Source organism: Chroicocephalus ridibundus, chromosome 11 (genome assembly GCF_963924245.1).
Source record: "Chroicocephalus ridibundus chromosome 11, bChrRid1.1, whole genome shotgun sequence".
Taxonomy (NCBI): Eukaryota; Metazoa; Chordata; class Aves; order Charadriiformes; family Laridae; genus Chroicocephalus; species Chroicocephalus ridibundus.
The window spans coordinates 4,959,201-4,982,352 of NC_086294.1; the positions used below are offsets into that span (position 1 = coordinate 4,959,201).

Here is a 23,152-nt window from a genome sequence, read left to right on the forward strand (position 1 = left end):
TTATAAATCATTTTTCAGTTTCTGTACAAGTATCTCACCGTCAAAGCTACAAAACCACTGGAGACAAAAAGTTATTAGGAGACAGCGGCAGAAAATTACAGTGTTTAGCAGTGTGTTCATCTACAACTGTTGTCTTTTTACTTTCAGGAGACATTTCCTGTTATTCCGTATTTGCTGGTTATTCCACCTGGACCACTCTTCTGATACCAAAGTATTTACAGAACTTCCCCAAATGAAACAGTCCCTTGGATACGACTGGCCTCATGCTTGCATGAACTGAAGTAACAACCACACATCAATAACGTCTCTCACTGAAACCCACTGGATGCTGGATTTCTGTGGGTCAGAAGCGGTTACATCTTGCTTAACTGTTTGGGAAGATTAGTTTCATTTGCAACATTAAAGAGATGGCTAAAGAAGAAAAACTCTCTTTGAAGAAAGCAATTCAGCTTGGTATTAATGGATATATTCCATCAGTAAAGCTATGCATCAGAAATGAAAATGCCCCCAGAAGTTACTACTCTTTCTGTTTAGACAACATGCAAATAAAACAGATGTGACCGGTCCATCAGAAAACACCCCGGATCACTAATGGAGCGCTGACTGTCAAATAAGAGCCATCAGGAAAGCCACAGACTCAACCTCACCTTTAAATTAGTTAACTGTAAGCATAATGGCCTGTGGCAATTTTGTAGTAAGAAGATCATATTAGCTTCAGAACACAAGGATTTCTGCGTTCCCTAGCTAAAAGAAATCTTTCCTTAAGCTTGACATTTAATTTCTTTATCTTGGAGTTTGGTCTAATCAGCAATTAAATTTGAAAGAGAGCATGTCAGTTAAAAGTACACATAGTAACAACAAGAAGAATGAAAAGCTTAGCTTCTTCAGGAGTAAGGTATTCATTTGCATCTTGGGAACAATCTTAATATACGGTTCAAATGACAAATGAAATGGGTCGCAAAGAAACACGTTACTTACAGACATTAAATTGCGATTCAATGGCCCAGCAAAACATGAAAATGCGCCCAGTGCTATTGAAACGGAACAGTCTGGATTCAGCTGATTTTATGCGACAGCCGCACCACCGCAGGACCAAATCCCAGCAAGTTCGATTCAAGGATGATGGTGTGAACACAAAGACGGAAATGGATACCAATCCTGCCCAAGACATAGCATTCACGACCAGAAAAACAGAAATATTTAAGGATCACGATTTTTTGCTACATCAATCTCCATCTTTTCCAAGGGCTCAGAAGGGGCTTCGTAATATTGCCATACAAACATCTCCTAGCCTCAGGAAACACTTCCCGGTTTTTAAAAAGAAAAAGCTGACAGTAAGCAAATCATTAACAGAAATGCCAACAGAGCCTGCAAATTCTACCCAAGTCAATGGCAATCTTTCAGAACAAGACATTATGTCTTCTGATCTCTGTTATTTAAGAATAACTAATGATTTGGAAGATGGATTTAGGAATAGTGAGGTAGACAGTCAGTTAAGTCAAAGATCACCAAAAGCACAAAGCAATGGACCTATCCACTCAGATGACGTCTCAGCATCAAAGACAACTGTTTCTACACAGGTGCCTGAATACATACACGTGAGTTTTCCACAACACAGCAATGTTTCCATGGATGCATCAGACACAGCCACGAATTTAAGTAATTCACTGCATTCTTCTACTGTCATAAATAGCAATGAAAATAATGAAAACAGCACTCTGTCATCTAATTCTGAAAAGGCGTACCCTTGCCTAAGCAATTCTACTAACTGCAGGGAATGTGATCGTCATTCTGACTCTTGTGAAGCAGATAAAAGTGATTCCGAGCCGCTCGTAGCCAGCAAAGCTGCAAGCAGTAAGGAAACTACTCCATTATCACCTCCATCAAACCACAGTTCATCTCCTTGTTTCCTCAGAGACTATCAACAGGCAGGAGAGCACAAAACAGACTCCAGCTGTGTGACATTAACAAATGATGATCACACAATAATGTCATTGACCAACAGTAACGTGTCAAAATCTATTCTGTCATGTAATACTGAAATGGAGAAAAATTCTACCCAGTCAGATGTTTCCCAGTGTAACAGCTGTTTCGAAGGATTTCATGTAAAGTCTTATCTGCCAAGGAATGAAATAAACCCACAAACCAACAAAGAGATTAGTGAAATAAATCAAATTCATTTGGCACGTGGCGAACTCTGTGCCCTACAAGGCAGGCTGCAGTCTGTAGAGGAATCCTTGCAGTCGAACCAGGAGAAGATTAAAGTCCTTTTGAATGTAATCCAAGACCTGGAAAAATCCAGAGCCCTCAGTGAAGGGTATGGTGCATTTTAATATTAGTAATTCATCAGAAGTGTAAAGTAGATGTTAGCATTCTTTTAACCTTCGCTATTGAAAAAATCTTTCCTGCGATATTTAAAGATGAGTTTGCAAAAACTGCATTTTATGCTGGTTTTCTGGTATTTGGGCCTCAGCAGAGAAGCAAGTCTCTTTATAGCTTGGCTTTAGCTGACACTGCCTTTACGAAATCCAGCGAGAGACATAGTTTATTAACTCCTCTTTTTTTTATTTAGATTTATGGTGTCAGATACAAAGCCACCAACACCCGAGAGCTGGCAGTCTCCATCTAGCTAAAGTCTTTATGCAGTTGAACAATAAAACCCAGCAGTTTAAAGTGCGAACGTAGAACAACAGAAATCTATGACAAACCAACAATCTCTAGCAACTATCAACTAGCAAGGTCAGATACGCATTTAGTGCCACAGCAGTCCTATTGCTGAGACAGTTTATATCAGCAAAACCATGCTTCTGTTCAATGAATTACTACTGCCTTCACAGGCAAACAGAAGTACTAGCGGCGAAAGCATAGCATCTGCAGACATTTGGGGAGCACACTGCTAGTTACATTTCATGATACCACAAACAACACAGCTGCCTAAAGGGAATGCCTGAAGAATAGGAAAAGGCACAATGCCCGTAAACTTCAAGAGCTTCAGTATGTCAGGGAGATTTCACGGGAGGTTGAGGTAGGTGCTTAAAAGGGATTAAATGTATGAACATACAACATGTGAAGACTGTTAGCAAGAGCTCACTTTGGAATCTCAGAGTTTAAAATGACTGCTTTCTGCACTACCATAAGAATGCATGACCTGCATTTATTTTTAGTACTCTCTCAGAGTGACTATTACCCAAGGCTGCAAGCATCATTTATGTAATTTATTTATGCAACTTACTTATGCATTATTATTATTAAAAATAATAATAATACAAATGCAACTAAAGTCTAAAGATTGGACATTTTTGTAGGACAAGGTTAAAATAGAATTTTAAATATTTCTAGGCTCAGAACAGGTTTTAGAATATCCTAATAACGCTTTCCAAACCATTAACAGCAGCTGCTACTTACAGGAAATGCATCGAGCATTCGGTTCTGTTTTATGATAATGTAGTATATCTTTCAAATAATTTTTGTCTTAAAAAACCGACAAATAAATCTTTCTAAGTATCAAGAGAATAAAGGTTCCATTTTATTTTTTAAAGATAAAACACCACAAAGTCTATGTTATCATACGTTTAGTTTTCTACTTAGCACAGCTAGCTTAGGCATCCAGAATGATCATTTACGCACATCTGGTTTGCGTGTAAAACTGCATCCTTCATTTTAAAATCAGACCACGTGTATCAATAGTATTTACTGACTACAATTAAGGAATACATTTGATAATCTTCCACATTTCCACAAACTGCAAACATCGCCAAAAGGCGGCTGCGCTGAGATTTTTGTGTAGGTTCAGTCTCACAGAAATAGCCCAGAACATGACACTGACTTGTTCCCATCACTCAGCACCAGGTCTTTGCACTTGCTCCCATGTGAACAGAAAAGGTTTGTCTGGTTGCACAAAAACTGTCAGGATATAACCAACTGAAGCCACAATTCTATACGGCCCAATTTTCTTACAGCTTCTGGAGAAAAATAAATCTATTCTGAAGAATTCTTTATTCCTCCAAGTATTTTACCTGGGACTTGAAATTACCTTCTTGCATTTCTGAGGAATAATTTTCCAACTCACACTCCAAATACAAATTCACACTCATTAAAAAAAATAAAATAAAATCATATAAATCAAATTAAAATGTTATTTTACTCTGCACAGATTACCTTTCTTATCTGGAAATATTAACCAGTAATGTCCATCTGGCTGTTAGCATGAAAATACTTCTGTTGGCTTCCCCTGTGCCCACGTAAATTTTTATTCCACATAACAATTTCCCCATATAATTCATCTCCAACTATCTTCTCTTAGAGGGTTGCTCTTAGTCATTTTTCTCTATCCGAAAAGCCCAGACAATTTTCTAGCACCAACTTTGTAACAGCCTATGCACAACAGACAAAATCCAGGTGGACACACTGATAACCAAAAAGCAAAAACATTTATAAGACACCAAAACCCAAAAGTTTGGTTTAGAAGCAAGATCCAAGGTGGGGGCAGGGAATCCCCAGTGTGTGTCAAGCTTGAGCAATCACTTGGCTGTGGTATATTTCATACAACTACCACTTGACTACGGATCTTTAGGATATTACAGAAAAAATACCCACTCCTTCTCCCCTGGGTGTAGTTATGTATGACAGAGTGGACAACTTTCAATTACATTTGTGTATCTGACCATTACAAAGAGTAACTTGCAGTGAAGCACAGTCAGATTATTCAGCAATATTTATAGTGCATTTCTGTTCAGTTACTACATGGTTGAAAACAAAAACTTTGCCAAATATCTTTAAGTTTCACACTGAGATTGAATGATAAACTTCAATCTCCCTTGCGAGAATCATCTAGCAGTAAAACTGAACATTCCAGGTACTGTGGAGGTGACAAACAACGCGCATGAAGAACCTCCTCTTCAATTCCAAAAGCAATCAGAAAATTATTGTGGTACCAACTAAACTCCCCTAATTCAAAAAAAACTCATTAAATATAAGTGTTATGCATCCTTCAAACATAATGAGCCACCGACCTCAAACTGTTTCTACTACAGATCTCTCCATCATAAAAATGATTCAACTCTAGTTGGTGTTAAGTATGAAACTCACTCTTGTTTTCTCAATACTCCATATTTGTATACTATCAGTAGTACAAATCTGACTTCCTTACACTCAAGTGAGGAAACACGAAAAGGGAAACAATGGAAAGCATAAAGGTAGACATCAGATTAATTGACCAAAAGCCATGGATATTCAAATATTTTCAAGCGAGTTTATAAGGAGCAGTCAGTCGCATGTCTAAGTGCTTTCATAAGAAGGATTCATGCAAGAACCAACAACCAGAATCTTAACAGCACGAAGTGAGAAAGATGCAAGACAAAACCAGAAATCAACATAGGGTCGGGGTTTTTTAAAGCAACCCCCTAGTTTAGAATTTGACACTGGAACTTTTAGTAAGGATAACAGAAGTGGTGAACAGAATTACTTTTATTCATGAAAGATTCAAAGATCTGTTAAAGTACCTATAAATAAACATTACATGAACTACTGTCTATTACAGGCGTAACTTCTATCACACTGGGCAAGACCTCAACAACTGCAGCACCTGCCAGAACACCGCGTGTATCATTTACAGGTACTTCACTCCTTCACCCAATTTTGTATTGTCTGTATCTCTCTCACAAATGTACAATGCAACATCTTGCTCACAGCTATGGAAGGTCTCAAGTATTATTAATCTAGTTTTTAACAAAAGACCAAGTGGTATGTGTGAGGCGGTTTGTTTGTTTTCCCCAGTAGAAAACAATTAATATTGGTGTTATCTGGAAGAGGTACCGCACTTTTGAGAATTCAAATAGAAGTTTCCCAGTAACATTTCACAGCATTATTATTACTAGCATGCTTTGAAAAGCTTTTATGCCATTTCTCATGATGAAATTCCCTTTTGTATTAAATTTTTAAAGCTAGGATTTCTGTAATAAATTTACATCTTGGAAAAGATAAACACTCAATTCTCCAAATGCCAGTAAGCTATAGCTACAGTTCATGTTTACTTGCAAAACAAAAACAAACCTCCCACACTTCTCACTTCAGTAAATATTTATTTGTTATTATTTTGAGAGAATGTAATTTCAGTGTAAGTTACTCCAAATTCTCCAAATTTAAACTGCAGTTTATGTTAAACTCTTATGACCAAAAGCTCTGTAGTATTGTGTTCTGAAAGCTGTTCTTGTTTCAAATGCTATCTCTGTACACACTGTAAGAGTCTTCAGCTTGCCAGCCATCCACCAAAAAGCTGGCAGCTACAAAGTCTTGGTTCTACTGCACACACAGCTTGTCCACTCAGCAGAGGATTTTACAGGGCTTCCACCAATAAACACGTTATCTAATCTTTGCAACCTGAGTTATGAGGCAGAAAACACACATCTTCAGTTATTTCATTCTGTAATAAGGGCTCTCCACAGCACATTAAGTAACATATTGCACAAATGCAGCATAATCAGAGCTGGAGCTCACACTTCGCCGTTTCAGATCCTTCCCAGTACTGCCATACACTGCAGACTTCAGAGAATGAAGAGGAAGACGAGTGCATGGCCAAAATGATACCTTAGGCCTCATTTGGAGAGGTAGAGAATACTTATTCAAACCCAAGCTAGTGGAGAAATTCTAATACTGCTATTTTAATCCCATCTTTTTGCATTTCTTTTTTGTTAGGGGCATTTGCTTAAAAGCTGCATATAGCAGCTGATGAGCTAATTACTTGAATTGCATGCTTGTTTTCCTTGCTATACACATCACAGTTCTGATGTGCTGTACTGTTTTAATGTTTTGGGGTGGGTTTTTTTGTTGTTTTGTTTTGTTTTGGTTTTTTTTTCAAAAAGCTCAGTGGAAAAAGAACTTGCCAGTCACATATTGTGAAGATCAGGTACTGAAGTTAGATATTACACTGCAAAATGAAGGAGAACTTGATTTGAAACATCTCCTAAAACTCTGAAAGCAGTAATTGTTATCACTTTTTGCTCTAGACAAACCCATGAAATTCTTGTGTTTTATGCAGCCTAAAAGATCCATGGAAGTATTTTTCCCACTAACGTAGCATCACTGTTATAGAATCTAGTGTTTCATCTTGCTCCCCGTTCTCCTGCTCTTAAAGAACCTATCTCGGCAGTGAGTCAACCACTGTACAAACAGAACGTTAGGTTACTGTCACTGACCCATCTTTATCATGCACATTTTAAGCAGTTCCTGAGCCAAACAATATCCTAATCTCATATCAAGCCAAGTGTGGATTACACTGATTGCCAAGGTAATCGAGAGCTTTTCAGTCTAGCAGGGACCAGGTATATAGTGGCTGTAAGTTTAGCTTTATTAACCACCCAGCAGGGTTATGTGACATGACTGGGGACTTACCAATCTAGATTCTGTAAGACAAATGTATTATAATAAACAAATGCAAGTAGCAACTGACCTCTTGTCTCTAGAGATCATAGAATCATCAAATAGTCTGGGTTGGAAGGGACCTTTAAAGGTCATCTAGTCCAATGCCGCTGCAATAAGCAGGGACATCTTCAACTACACCAGGTTGCTCAGAGCCCCGTCCAACATCACCTTGAATGTTTCCAGGCATGGGGCATCCACCACCTCTCTGGGCAGCCTCGACCACTGTTTCACCACCCTCATCGCAAAAAATTTCTTCCTTGTATCTAGCCTAAATCTTCCCTATTTTAGTTTAAAAACATTATACCTTGTCCTATTGCAGCAGGCCCTGCTAAAAAGTCAGTCCCCTTCTTTCCTGTAGGGCCCCCTTTAAGTACTGGAAGGCTGCTGTAAGGTCTCCCCAGGGCTTTCTCTTCTCCAGGCTGAAGAACCCCAGCTCTCTCAGCCTGTCCTCACAGCAGAGGTGCTCCAGCCCTCTGAGCATTTTTGTGGCCTTCTCTGGACCCGCTCCAACAGGTCCATGTCTTTCCTGTGATGAGGGCCCCAGAGATGATCTCTCCAATATTAAATTAGAAACTTTGAAGAAAGGAAGAAAAAAGGAACATGAGCAAATGCCATCCTTACATATGCTATAAACTGAACATGTCATTCTCCAGCACTTATGATCTGGGACTACTGAAAAGTATTAAGCTGCAGTTTTAGCAATAAGCCAATAAAATTGAAGAGACGCTGAACAAATTAGTCATTCTATCACTTTCTTCTTTTATATTTATTACGTATTGTTCCTTGTCCAGAGACCCCTCCCCAGTACTTCTAAATTAGAATAATCCTATTGCTTTGTTTTTGCCAGCTGAGTTATTTCTTTAAAAAAAACAAACATATTAATTGTAAGGGAAACAAGCTTCTAGTTAATTTTAACATATTATTCAACAACGTTTATGGATTTCTATGTACATACAAATACTTAGAATTAATAGTGTTTAAAGATACGTATATTTACTAATTTTACAGATTTCTTCTACTCAGTGCCCAAATTGGTTTCAGGGCCTTAATGGGACATCCCAACATCCCTCTGAAGATGCCTTTTTCCTCCCAAAGAGCTTGCATTATGCAAAATGCAACCAGCTCCTTTCTACTCTCTCTTCCACCTGCTAAAACTTCCACAGCCGACATACAGCTGATACAACTCCCACTCACCTGTCCAGAAAAGATGGTTGAAATAAAGAAAAAACATACAGCACTATCTTTTTCATTTTGTTTTTCTTCGTTTGTTTTTGTTTAACTGTACTGGTTGCATCAGACTGCATAATCACAGTCCACATTGATTCTTTTGAACCTTACACTTATTTCTGTGCACATACCTGCTCTTATCTAATTAACATCTTGGGTCTCTTTTGACATCAATAATAATTATGGGTTTCAATGAAGAAAATTAGTTACATTCTGCTTTCCTGTTAACTAATACCGCTTATCTCAAAGACTTACCTATTGGCTTAATTTCACTTATTTTCAGTCCTAGTAGGTCTCCTAGCGGGAGACATTCACATTCAACAGTTAAGCATGGGAGAGTTTTGACTCCATGCCAAGCATATGGCTGAGTTAGATTACAGTATTAAAATCTGACGACTGAATAAAATGCATCGAAAGGTCATCCTAGTACCTTTTCATTTTTCTCCCTTAATTTTTCTCCTATTGTTCTGGGCGCAACACTGGAGTTCTTAGCTCATATAAAGAAAAAGGTTTCCCTCAGAAAATATGAAGAGATGAACTTCTTTTAAAAGCAGTATCTTATAACCTTGTGTTTTAACCAGGCTCCAATATTGAAAACATGCCAAATTATTCTAATGATTCCACATGTTTTTTAAAGAGGGAACGTCTCACTTACTAGCTTAAATGTCTTCATTTTTCCATAGTGTAGAATATGACTTCAGACAACAAGAAGGAAGATTTCATCAGATTTTGAAAACACTGGATAACGCAGAGCAAAATCCAGCTTCAGCTTCACCTCAGAAGCTACCATCTGATCATCCAGCTCCCGAGAAAAAGGAGTTAAGAAGAAAAACAAAAAAGGTGAAAAGAAAATGCTTCTGGTGGATTTGACTTCCTTTTGGAGCCTTTTACATTTCAAAAGACGCTAGAACAGAAAGAAGCTTAAAAGTACACACCTGAAAAGGTGCTATTACGAAATTGCAGAACTAATGAACATTAATTAGAGTATCTGAAAAATCAAAAGAATTGAATTTACTTAAGTCATCTCACTGATTAAAGGCGCATGAAGATACTATTTTCAAAAAGAAATTGTTTCTTTCAAAAGGAAGCTTTCTCATTTTTTCCAAGGACATTTTCATACGCTTTGTAAGAGTTTTTTTTCAACTTTCCAAAAATATCGAGGTTTAAATCTCTACTTGAAAAACGAATGCTAGACAATGCTAAGGGTGTCGCACAGTCTTGATTTCCTATTTATAAGTAACATGAACTAAAAAGAAAGAACTTCATTGATCTTCTAACAGATGACAAAATGAAGAACCAATTTAGAGGAATCTACATTGTTCAAACAAATCTCTCCTCAAAGGAGACAATTATAATTATTTCACATCCATACTGAAATATTTTTGTTGCTGTCATCTTACATTTAACAACAAAAAAGTAATTTCAGGTGAAGTTTTAGTCTGTCCTTTTACTGTTTCAATTTAAAAAGCAACCATTTAGAAGTCTGAGACATAAAATCATAGAACAAGAGAATATCTTGGTAACTCTAGTATTAATCCCCTACTCAAGCAAGGTCAAATTACATGAATTTGAGTGTTGAGTATGTCCAAAGACAAGAATCCATAACCCCTTGGGGCAAGTTGTTCCAAATTTTTTCTTAACATCTGATCTGAATTTCCTGTGTTCTAACTTGTGTCCATTACATCTTACCCTATTCAAACACGCCTTCAAGAAGAATTAGACAGATAATAAGACTTCTCTCCTAAGCCTTCACTTCTTAAAGACTGAACAAATCCACTTTTCACCACCTCTCTTCACATGTTACGTGCTGCAGCCCACAGTCGTCTTGGTGGTCTCCCTCCAGGGAGCTGATGTCTTTCATCTACCTGGGAGCCGAAAACTAGACACAACGCCTCAGATGTCATCATGCAATTGCTGAATAGAAGGGAACACACAGTTTGGCTACTGTCTTGCTAAAACACTTGCCCAATTTGTCCATTTAAGACCTGTATCAATACACCAAAATATCCCAAGATGTGGATTTCTGGCCTTAAGGTTTAAGTAAGTTGACACATGATACAAAATTGATCATAAAAAATAATATTTAATGACCTTATCTGCATTATATAAAAAATATATATGCTGAAAAGATTTTATCACGTCAACACAGTTATTTCTTTCCTTCAAAAACAGTCAAGTTACCAGCTAGCACAGGGTCTGCCAATGTAACCTAATTTAGGGTTGATGATACTATTATTTCACTCATGAAAACGTGGTCACCTTTCATATGGGGGGCAGAGAGGAAAAGGTTTTCCAAAGCAAGTTTAAAGGGCACACTGTAAAGCTCAATTAATGTATTTTACGTTTAGTGGAATGTACTGCAGACCTTTTCTTAGAAGTGACTCTGGTTAATTAGTTCAAATGGTGCCAGGGTATTCAATAGATTAAGCCCTGGATCCTATTTTTCTAAATCATATTGTATTAATTGTGGAATGTTAGTTTCAAATGTCTGTACACTTTTTGTAAACTTATATGTTCCTTGAATTCTTAGGGGTAATTACACATTTGAAAACACATTAAAAACAATTTTGCACAGAAGAATTTTGCCTGGAAGAACTAATTTTTTTTGATAAAACTAGTCTTCATTTAGAAGAGAGTATGCTATGTGACAGGGCTTAATTTGTCAAAGGACTTAAACTATTTAAAGGATTTAAAGTTTTAAAAAACATTTCCATCTTAAGTTCAGCCAGTACCAAAATGACATGCATAAAATTATCACTATTTTAGAATTTTTACTTGCAAAAAGTATGCCTTTAGTCAGACAGAAAAGCTCTTCAATAATAATTTGAGTGTATAACAAAGTTAAGAATTGAATTATTACATCAGAACACGCCATTATATTACACTCAAATACTCATCCTGCTTATGCTGGTATGCCAACAGCATTCCTACTTTGCATTAGTCTCTATAATTGATATAATGAAGGATTTACTAGTGTGTAAATGTTTCTTGTGCATTGAAAAAACATTTTAAGATTAATACAGTATCCCCCATGGTAAAGGTATAAAAATAAGCAATACCAACATGTGTAACACTAGCAAAACCAGTAATTTTTTTTCTGTAATGAATTGCTTTTCAATAATTTGTTATTACATGAAAACAGTATTTTTGTCTTTTTTTTTTTAATAACCACAAAAAAGCTCATTTTAAGCCATCTGGTTTTGCAAACATAATGAACACATTGCCTGCAATACCTTTTCAAAGGACCCAGATTATTCAATTTAAACAAACCACAGTATTTTGGTTCACCTCAAGCACCAATCAGTTCCTGCAGCCAGTAAAACTACGCAAGAACAGAAATACTCTATTTAGTTTAAGAAAGTCCAACCGAAGACAGTTGTGAGCAAGGCTCTAAGTCGTTCTTATGACCTCAACTAGCATCAATACTCCTAGAAACCTTAAATATACTGATTTAAATGGTTACAAGTTTTATGTTTTAATGTCTGATCTTGACGGAGTTCAGAACTGTAGACAAAATCTCCTAGTCAAAATTAGCCTTTGTTTTCCATATTCCTCAGTCGGTTGTTTTTCAATTCTTTCTCAGTGAGTAAAGTATAGGTTATCCAAATATGGATATGAAACTCTAACATATGCACACACAGCAGCAGGGAAACACTGAAGGTATCTAGGCCAACTCACTCTCAGCTCCCAGTGCTGCAATTTAAGAACATTCACTTGTCTTTCAGCCTACCCTCTGGTCGGTGTTTTAAAATTCACTCCCTTCAAGACATCTGTTTTCCTTGAAAGAAAATATGAAATTACAGTGCTGCTAAAGCACTGACCTTCAGAAAGGTTGCTCCTAGAGTTCTCAACTTCAGTATAACAAAGGAGATTTTTTTTGAGTTACTATTAGTAGCAAAGTTGCAACAGCCAGCCAAATTCTAAAATATGTAAACATTCAAACAAAAAAGGCTTATTGGAAACACAGACAGAACTCCCTCATTCTTCTTGCAGAGGCTTAGACTACCATGAGCAAAAACATGCAATAATTTAAGTGAAAATAAAGTAGAAGTATGCCAGAAGTTAATCATTCCTACAAAAGAATAAGCATCAGTTTCACAACAAAACCACACCTACTAAATGCAAGACGTTATACCCAGACATCTCCCCAGTACAACACACACGATAGGCTTTCTACATAAAATTCTAAAGGCAACATTGGAGCAAAAGGCTATTTGTTACATTAAAAGGCAATAGTGGAAAAGTGTCAGTCATGGCATGCATCAGCCACAGCAAGAGGGTAAGACTGCTTTGTTGCTGTATGTTTTGTTTATATTTAACACAGAAATTTATATCCTAGCAACACGAAATAACTAAAAATTAATAGCTTTGTAACACATAATTGGAGAATCTGAAGTATTTGAAGATGTAATGCGTAAGCATTGCATTTTTTATTAATATTTTTAAAATATTTTAGTAATTACTTTTTAGTTCATATAGGAACTAAAAGAATTACCAGATACACATTATGCAATTTATGATGTCAAGACCGGAAAAGCAATAGAAATGGGTAAATTGTTAGAAGATAATAGTGCCGCCTATAAAAATTTCTCTGATTTAGAAAATTATGGTGTAATGGCTAAAGCCAGCTCCCAGAGTAGGAAATAAATGTTAGAAATCCATACAAACATGCTGTTAAATAAAATATTAAAAAAAAAAAAACAAAACAAACAAGAACACAAAAACCCCAGAAACCAAGAACAAAAACCCCCAACCCCCCAGCTGTCTGACAGCACTTACATACAAAATATCATAGGCTTCTCTGAAAAGCCTATTTAAATGACAACTATAATATGCTATTTATAAAACCTTGCACAGAACACGGCATATTCCAAAATTACTGTATTTGAAATTGCTGTTTTAAGGAGTAAACCTAACTCTCTCTAAAAATTCAGAATGTATGAATAAAATACTGATTTCTCTTGGTCATGTAACAGCAGTTCATGTAGGGCTTTTTATAGTTTTGTGCACTATAGCTCTTTCAAAAAGATCATAATACTTCGTAATTATGGTAGCTTAGATTCAACACAACTTCCTAATGAAATGTATTATCTAATGTATGTTTTGTAAATTTCTAGGTTCTTTAAATGTGATGTTATCTTTTGCAATAAAATGAGATATTTTTCTCAGGTTTCAGGAGTCAATTAATAACAAACAACAGATTACAAAGGAAGTGAACAATTGTTCTTTGGAAAAGGAAATTGAATGGGAAATGAGTGAATAGGCCTTTCACTGAATCATTTGCAGCTTTTCTATGTAAAGATTTCAATTTGATTACTAAATAAAAAAAGCTGTAACTTTTATCTAGCCCATGTGTATATTTGAATATATAATATTCTCCAGCCACAGCAGCTCTGTAAAATGGTTTCTCTGGTCATTGTTTCCCCAAAGAGTATTGATTTTTGCAAAAGCATGCTATCTAGAGTAGCTTTAGTTAACAGAGCACACTATTTTCAGCAAATTCCTTATTCGTACATTATTTTATAAAAATATTGTCTAAAAACTTTTCTGTGTAGCATGACTACACTATTTTCATCATGCTAAACTGATATTGTGAACAAAATCAAGTTTGGGAGTACCAAAGGAAAGCTTTAAGTGCATATGCTGGATTTATGGTACTTTTGTTTACCTAACCAAGCCAATACCAAAAACGAGTACTTCTGTATTCTACATGATTCTTCTATACGTTTTACTTCTATAATTACTGTAGTAGGACTTCACCGCATCATGACAACCCTTTAACTAAAAGTCTGAGTTTCATAAAGTATTCAACATAAAGCTTGAATGGCCAATTTCAGACAATAAACTTGTCACTCTTTATGATAGGTTTAGAAGCACTTCAACTATGAACAGTCAAAGCTTTTTTTTTTTTCTAACAGTGAAAATAACCAAGCAGCTGTTAAAGCCCGCAACTGCCAAAACACCATCATGAAGGCAAGAGTGGCATTTAAGTAAGTCTTCTCTGCAGTAGTTGCAGAGAGTCAAATTACTTTTCCGTCACCAACACCTTCTCCGGAAGGGATTATGTCCTTCTTAGCCTGACTGTTTCCCGTAATTACAGGAACAAAGCTCACAGCATGCTGCTACCAGCTGAGCACAAGGCAGCACCTTCCCTGAGATTCATTCAGCCGGCTTTGTAGCAAGAAAAGATAAAGGTAACTGTAACTCAAAATCCTTTTAACACCTCCTCTGCCAACAAGCAAGAAGATTATGAAAAGGACACCTGAATATGAACAGTAACCTGCTTAGCCCTGCCAGAAAGCAAAAAAAAAAATTAAGGTAAATAAAATCCAGTACTTTATCAGATGCAAGACATTTGAACTTGCAAGGAATTACAGGTCTTGTAAATTGTAACCATTGCTTTGTAACCATAGTATTAGCATTGTTTTTCACATCATTTTCAAATTCTAGAAACTTACACAGAAGATAATAAAAATACTTGCAATATTCAGAAACATAGTGACAGATTTAAGAATCTAAATAGCAACCTTCTGTTCTTGTGGAAGTAAATAACAGATGTAGCGCAATTTGAAGTGTCACTCATGTCCATACATCAGCTACACAGTCTGACTGCAGCTATTCCATGTGTCCCACCTGTATTTGCAGGGTTCACCATACTTGTAGCAACTTTAGCTCACCTAAGCATTCTGCAGAAGGCCATAATTCCTGACTACCTACCTCATTTTTAAAAGATTAAGCCATTCAGGCTTTCAACAAGTTTGGCCCCCTCAAGAGCTCTTAAAGCAAACCTGCAAATTAACTGAGTGAACTGAAGGCAGTACACATAGCACGTAACGAGCTCATTTTGCCTGTTCTTTCTGAATGCAAAAGACTATTTTAGTTCATTACAAACAATTTCTTCACATGTAAAAGCTTATTCTGTTGAGAGATCTTGCCTCAGCTCTAGAAAACTCTTTGTAATTTATTGTAATTCTGCTTTGAAAAACCTCTAAAATGCCCAATATACACATATGCATAGCTGCTTACGAGCATTATTAGCATTTGGACATCTGGATTTCAAAATTTACACTGGATTTTATATTTTTAGGTAAGAACAGTTGAACAAATTACAGTAGACGAGAGGGAAGAAAAAAAAAAAAGAAAAACAAACAGATTTTCCAAGCCATTTCAATTGACCGTAACCAGCTTGTTTCCTAATGATTTCTTAATGTTTCCTAATGATAAGGATCCTTATTTGCAGTTTTACTACAGTTTCATTTTGCTTCTTCGTTGACTGTTTATGGTATCCAGACACAGTCTTTAATAGATTGATTACATCATCCATGACACTCATATGATGCTTTCTTTGCAAGTACAGAAAACATTTTCAGAGACTGTAAAGAGAGTTCCCTGCATCTTCCTTCAAAACCTCTTCCTGTCACGACCATGCATACACGCCAGAGGGTTACACACAGAACAGCAGCAGACTGCAGTGCTGATGATCAGCTAACGATATGATTTCTGAAACCTGCAGATGTACCACCAGGGAGTTTGAAGGAACCATTGGCAAATACCTCCTCTGAAGAACTCAATTATTAGGAGCCACACATGCTCTGACTGGCAAGGATCTAAAACTGTTATTTTGATTTTCCAACAGAAATGAACAAAGAAACAAAAGTACATTTTAGGAGACAAGCAATCTACCGCTCATGGCCAACACCATCAAGTAAATGCTGCTCATGATTTTGCAGAATAATGTAAATCTCTAAAAACCAACAATTAACATGCATCTTAAGCGCACAGTCTGAAGGGCAAGTTCCATAACTCCTGCTGAACACAACTCACTCGCATTCTCACAAATAATCTAAATCAGGGGGAGTACCCATGAGGTATGTACTTAAACGTGAATAAATTGCAGAATCTGTCCTTGAATGTAACTCTCAAACAATGGAATCTCCACAGCAATCCCAGGGGAGCGCTCTGTGCCAGCGCATCCCCAGGTATTTTCCCTGTGCACAGAGGGCATCGTCTTCCACCTCCAGAAACAGAGCCAGGAACAGCAGCTGTTCCATAGCAAATCTAACCAACCAAAAAGTAAAGCATGTGGCAAAACTGAGGGAAACAGAGCATCCACCAATTATTTATATAAGCTATTCAGAATAGCTTTTTTTTTTTAAATTTTACTCAGAAACTTCCACTTTAGATTAGTAGAAACACTATTTTCAATGTGTTAAAGTGTGCCCTTTATGAAAGTTTGTAAAATATTCTTCTGTTTGCAAACAATTAAATTTATATTTAATATTTGGTTTTTGAAAGAATGCACACATCTCACAGTATTCAAGTACACTTCAAAAGACACTACAGTGGCACAGATGAATGAAAAAAAAAAAAGAGTAAAGCTTTAGACCTTTTATTTAATGTCTAAAGAAGTCCACAACCAAGGACTCCACAAATACTGTATTTGCATTTTTCCAGATAACCATAAAATTACTTTCAAAGCATTAAAATACATTAAAATATTACTCACAATTAAGGGATCATCTCGTCCCATTGTAATAACAGTTCGGTTCACGGTGCGTAATAACTGTACCATTATTTCTTGAATATGGTGATAAGTTGATGCCTGTAAAAGAAAAAAAAAGTTTTGGTATTAAATCTGTATGTCTTGTAAAAGAAAGAAATGCTCCATGTTGACAGTTTAAGCTGTATAATATAACTACCCTATTGAAAGAACACTAATTCTCCTTGCTCACACTGCTCCTTAGTCCCAGCAACTTCAGTGGAATATTCATTTCAAGTGGCACAGTCCAATTTTAGCTCTTTCTATCCCATAACCATTTTTTGTTTCAAATAGTCACTTCCCATCCCTCACTCAAGGGACTCCTGTTTTCCTGGTAACTGAGTAGCCTATAACTTAATAGCAACACCCTGGCAACAGATAATTGAGGCGATTGTATCATGGTTCTCAGGGTAGTCTGGAGCTCAGTAATATTCTTAGCTTGCAGTCACAAAGTATATATTATTAAAGGAGAAAGTCATCTTCATTTCAGTTGTCAGCTCTGAGAGGGAACAAACTGAAGATGGTCTACTCTTTGGCCCCATTGCCCAAGTAACAGTCAGTCTGGCTGCCTGGGACTGCACTAGAGACCCATCTCCTGTCAGCAACAAGTTTTGAGAGTAATCTTCGCAGCCCAATGGCAAATATTCACCAACTCACACCAAACGATAAGCACCTCCAGCACGTTGCCTGCAAAAGGACATCTGATTTATTTTACAACACTGAGCAGGGGGTTATAAACCTTATATTCACCAATTTCACTGACCTTATTTTGATCACTAAACAACTTTGGAAACTAGCATGAAACAATCAATGAAAGAAAAAGTTTCTAATAAGAAAATTTCTAACAGGAAAAAAAAACTTACACCAACGAGGCACCTCTTCGACGTCACACATAGTATGGAAAGAAGACCACAATCACAAAAGCCATGGTGGTTTCTTAACAATATTTTAGGTGGCTGAGCTCCAATACCAGCCCAGGAGAAACTGCTTCTGACTCTGTTTTTCCTCTGAGACATCCAACACTGTCTCCTTTCTTTCTCCTGTTTAACCTGGACCAGGCCAGCATCCCTCGCAATAGAGACCTTCCTCACATCTAGCCATTTATTTACTATTACCATTTAGTCTCATTGTATCCTTCAACGACGACACATGCAAGCTTAAATTATCTTCTCACCTGTCACAACACAGAATTTCAAGTTACTATATTCTATAAATGAACAATGTATTCACAGAATAATTTGTTTGAGGTTTGTGTTTTCTTTTTTTTTTAATTTCGATTTCTCTGGTACAATTCCATGTTTATAAAAATGCTACACCTGACAGTTGCTGCCGAGAAGACACATTTGTTGGAGTGCTTTCACAAAGCTGCCTTCTCTTCCATCTCCTCCACTCCCAGTATGCATACTGTGAGCTTTAAGATTTATGCCAATCAAACAACATGTAAACCATACAGTGCATCGGCTTTGTATTTTAAACGGACTCGAAGTAACAGTGAAATTAAAAATAAAAATCTGCAGTGCATCTCTCCCCATATTAACTTTAATAATTAAGCAAATGCTCTTCTTGTCCCTATTGTTTCCTTTTTTTTTTTTTAAATCACCTGAAAAGCCTCTGAGATAAAATTGCGCTTTGTTCCAGTAAAACATAACCACACTTTGTCATACAGCAAAGCAAATTCTTCAGGCTTATGCAAAGTTACAGTCAGAAAGACACCTTCCGTTCATCACAATCAGAGAGACACTTTACATTCAAAGAGCAACAAGCAGAATCTTTTGGCCTCTCTGCTGCAGCAGCAGCATATCTTAGCCCTCCTAAGGAACGTATCGGCACAGCTGACCTCATAGTAGAAAAAAAATCCAGCTTTGCCACTGGGTTGTTGAACAGGGGTGGCCCTTGGCACCAGGGTATCTTCACAAGCTTTCCATTTTTAGAGTGTTTTATTATACAGCTAGAAAGCAAGACATATATATAAATATATGTAAAATATATATATAAATATATGTATAAATTTTACCGGACTAAGAGGCTACACAAGCCACTCTTACCATCTCAAGTATTTCTCTTTCCAAGACTGTACTAATGCACTACAGATGTATTTACCTGGATCACAGATTCTTCGCTACTGTTTCACCATACGATACAATAGTTACTGCTCCCCGCTTGAAACTCAGAACAAGGCGCAGAGCATAATACGAAAGAAATAGAGAGGGACGGCATCTCACAAGGAGCCAGAGAAAGGAAAAACAAGCAGACAGACGTTGACAGTGTGAGGAAGAGGGGACAAAGGATGTCAAAAAAGATGTGCCAACCATAGGAAAGAAAAATACCACCAAGGTGCTTGAAATTGCATGATTTCCTGGACTAGAAAATATATAGAAGAGCTATCTCTAATCCACTGCCTTCAGGACCTAAAATGCAACATGTTTTCAAGTCCTACTCTTCTACTAGAAGCGCTAGTGAAAACTACTGAAAAAAATATATTCCATTCAAGTATCATCTTTTTCAGAGTTTAGATATTCTCTACTTAACAAATACAGCTTACACAATGAAAAATGGAAGAAACAGCAATATTGAGTGCACAGACATGGAATTGTTTGGTAACCTTACAGTGAAAACCATCTGCATCCTACAGATGCTTGCTTTTTTCAGGAGGATTTTGTGTTTCTGTGAAAGGCATCCTATTTGTTCTTTGAACTTGAACGCTTTCCATATTCACTAGCATCACTATAACGTCAAACCTAACTTTCAGGAAATAATTAGCTTTATCTAAACTGCATTCTGGGTAAGTTTTTGATACGTCTTCGGAGTATACTCTTGATGAACACTGCTTTATTTACAGACGTCTACACAGCTTTTCTATTTTGTTTTCAAATCATTTTTGTATATTCTTCTCGAACTTTGATTATAGCAGTGTATTTTATGATTGTGCACTTCTGCCCAAAAGCAGTTTTTCATCTCTTATTCCAGAGTATTGCATTTATGAAATAATTTCAGTGTTTGCTTTTAAGTGTAGAACGTTTGATACACTTACATGTTGAGGTATCAGTCAAAATTCAGCATTTTGTTTCAAACAAACATTCTCAGCTGTTCAAAGAATGAATCCTAGGACAGCAGAGGCCCTATGGCAAGCCACCTGCCATGAAATGCATAATTTTATCAAGCTACCAGTTAACACAGCAGTAGAGGAAAGGTAAAGCAACCTGGAGTACAATAGCTTTATACAATTACACACCTTGTCGCAGAATTTTTCATTTCTTATTATTTATCAATTGGAAAATACAAGCTTCAAATTGAGAAACTGCATTATTTGTATAACAACTTCCTTCCCATAACTACAAAAATTAAATACACCAATTACGTATGCCTTTATCTTAAGCATAAATTGAATCCTTGAAAATTATATGGCTATGCCTATATCAGCAATTCGGTTCGGAACAATTGTGAGGGAAATCCTTGATCCCTTCTATTCACCACGTGCTGCTTCCCTGCGGTTTTGTTGCATACAAACTAGACGCTCCTTGACAGAGATAAACCAGAAGCTCCTTGACAGTGCTAGAAATGAAGACATTAGCTTCTTGATCAATGTTTGTGTCACAGAAATATAATGTCCCCCAGCATGTTTCTAATCTGTTTGTCTTCAGAAAGCTGAGCCATATGCATAATGCATAGTCTGAACCACAGTATCAGACCATATCTTATTCCATGTAAGCTCCCCAAGCCATGTATGACACATTCATCAGAAGCCCCATAACCAGCCATGTGAGTCTAGTGGTACGCTCCTGTTGTAACACATTCCTTGCCTTGACTGTGTAGGATGTTTTGGTAATGTCTGCATTAGCAAAAAAACCAAACCAACCAACCAAAAAAACCCTACACCATTACAGAGGAAGCCACATGAAACAAAGCAAGCATGGTATAGATTTTTTTTTTCTGATACTTCTTAATATTCATTTAAAAGTATGCAAAGCCACCTGCTGTAACAGTGGCTACCTTCTGTCAATAGTCTTTAAAAGCACTAAAACTCACAGCATGTAGTTTGCACAGAGTATTTTCTTTTCACCCGGAAAAAGATACTATGTCTCGCTCCAAGAACTGCACCACTTAAACAGCTTTTCTGGTTAGAACTCTGTCCATGCAGCTGCCATAGCCAATGTAGAGATAAAAAACTGGCAGCTCAGCTAGAACTGTTAGCTGTGGTACTGCAAGAAATATTCTATGATTTGGCCTCTGTTACAATTCAAGATATGTTCATTAATCATAGCTGTTCTTATCATATTGATTACCACTATATTAAAAAAAAATTAAGAGCCAAAAATTGTAAACTACATAGTAGCATCTTTGCAGACTTTCCTCAGGCACAGGGAAGTCACTTGTTCCTTAGTTTGCCCCCCCCCCCCCTTTTTTTTTTTTTTAAATTCAAAGAGAAGGGCTCTTCTTACCTAACTTCACTTCCTTCCACATTTCAGGACATGGTACACCATTATTAAATAAAAGTTCAGAAGACATTTAAACCATGACTCCAAAAATTAAAGTTGAGCTCTACTCTGAATTCATAAGTAGCACGTAACACATGCTTCCTGGAACAAATAACACACACGCTCAACCATGCAAAGGTTATTTTCTGCTAAGCCTCTGAATTTTCAGAGAAATTTTAAGAAATTAATTTAAATGGTTTGCTTATGAAACTAGGACTAGCTTTCTTCTTGATAATCTACAAAACAATTAGGCATTCAATACTGTAATTGTTAACTAAAAATAATTTTCACGCATTGCCTAGACACAAGATTTCAGCTTTATTTTAACTAAGATTTTCTAGCTTCAGAAGACAGTCTAGCAACCCATTGTAACATGCATTTTCTTAGATCATATTTCACTTCACAAGGGTGACATGGTTTTTAGTGAAACCTGGAAAACCCATCATTTCGCCGCAGTCCATTTGGTTAAACATAAGACTTTTCAGAAGCTAAATTAACAATTTATACCATATATAAATGCTCCCCTGGAAAACATTAATTGTATTATTCCGTGTAACGGAATATGGTCAAAAATGTACACTTGCTTTCACTGTTGAAAAGGATTTGCTAGGTGATCAAGGCATGAGACAATCACAGCTCATACGAGGTCTGCAGGTCAGCAGCAGGAAGCTCTCTCAACAGAACTCAAATGCCTTCAGATTCATTGATGGGATGGATGGCACACACCGGTACACACAAACTAGTTAACAGAAAAACTAAACCAAACAAAATTTCACTCTCTTTAAAAATATCCGTGCAGGGTAATAGCAGTTAGTGGTTGATTTAGATTTCATGTTCTATTTAAACTTCTACAGGGTTGAGACAAAAATTAGAGTAATCACGTTGTCTCAGAGTCAGTCATCCACTTCAGAATATGACAGAGAGCTCGTTTATTTGGACAGTGACAAACGTGGACTAACTGAATGGCTCCTTCACAATTATAATATTACACAACCCATGCTTGAGATATCCAATTGGAGATACCTCTTTGGTCAACTAATTTCAGCTGTCCCAGCTGTGTCCCCTCCCAAACTCTTGCCCGACTCTAGCACATTCCCCAGCGTGGGGCAGAGTGAGAAACTGAGAAGGTCTTGACACTGTGCAAGCACTGATCAGCAATGAACAAAATTTTCATTGGTGCATTATCAACACTGTTTCAGTCACAAATCTAAAACACGGCACCATATGGGCTGCCACGAAGAAAATGAACTCTATACCAACCAGATTCGGTATGCTCACTCTCTTATGCATTCGGTTCTATAACTTTGCATTCCCCCTCTGACATGCACATAAAAAAGAGCACACATAAAAGGACAAAGATTTTTATTCTTTTTAAATCGCATAGTTCATAATCATGCCTTGTTCTGACTGAAAATTGTCTGCAGAACTTAAGATAACTGGCCCTAAAAGAACATGCAGGTTCCCTGACTAAATTCCTTTGAAATTCTCTTTT

General features: G+C 36.8%; 2 protein-coding genes across 2 annotated transcripts in view; one reads left to right on the top strand and one right to left on the bottom strand.

Annotated features, from left to right (window-relative positions):
- The window catches only part of INSYN2B (inhibitory synaptic factor family member 2B), a 44,740-nt gene extending 30,752 nt beyond the window's left edge, over positions 1-13,988 (top strand). Inside the window, exons 2-4 of the mRNA XM_063348872.1 lie at positions 148-2,317; positions 5,540-5,614; positions 9,330-13,988. Of these exons, the coding sequence (XP_063204942.1) occupies positions 939-2,317; positions 5,540-5,614; positions 9,330-9,516 (1,641 nt within the window). The 5' untranslated portion in view covers positions 148-938 and the 3' untranslated portion in view covers positions 9,517-13,988. The remainder of the gene's footprint in view (positions 1-147; positions 2,318-5,539; positions 5,615-9,329) is intronic.
- Positions 1-23,152, bottom strand: part of DOCK2 (dedicator of cytokinesis 2) — a 196,618-nt gene that overhangs the window by 101,945 nt on the left and 71,521 nt on the right. The window contains exon 27 of the mRNA XM_063348870.1: positions 17,153-17,248. Within this exon, the coding sequence (XP_063204940.1) occupies positions 17,153-17,248 (96 nt within the window). The remainder of the gene's footprint in view (positions 1-17,152; positions 17,249-23,152) is intronic.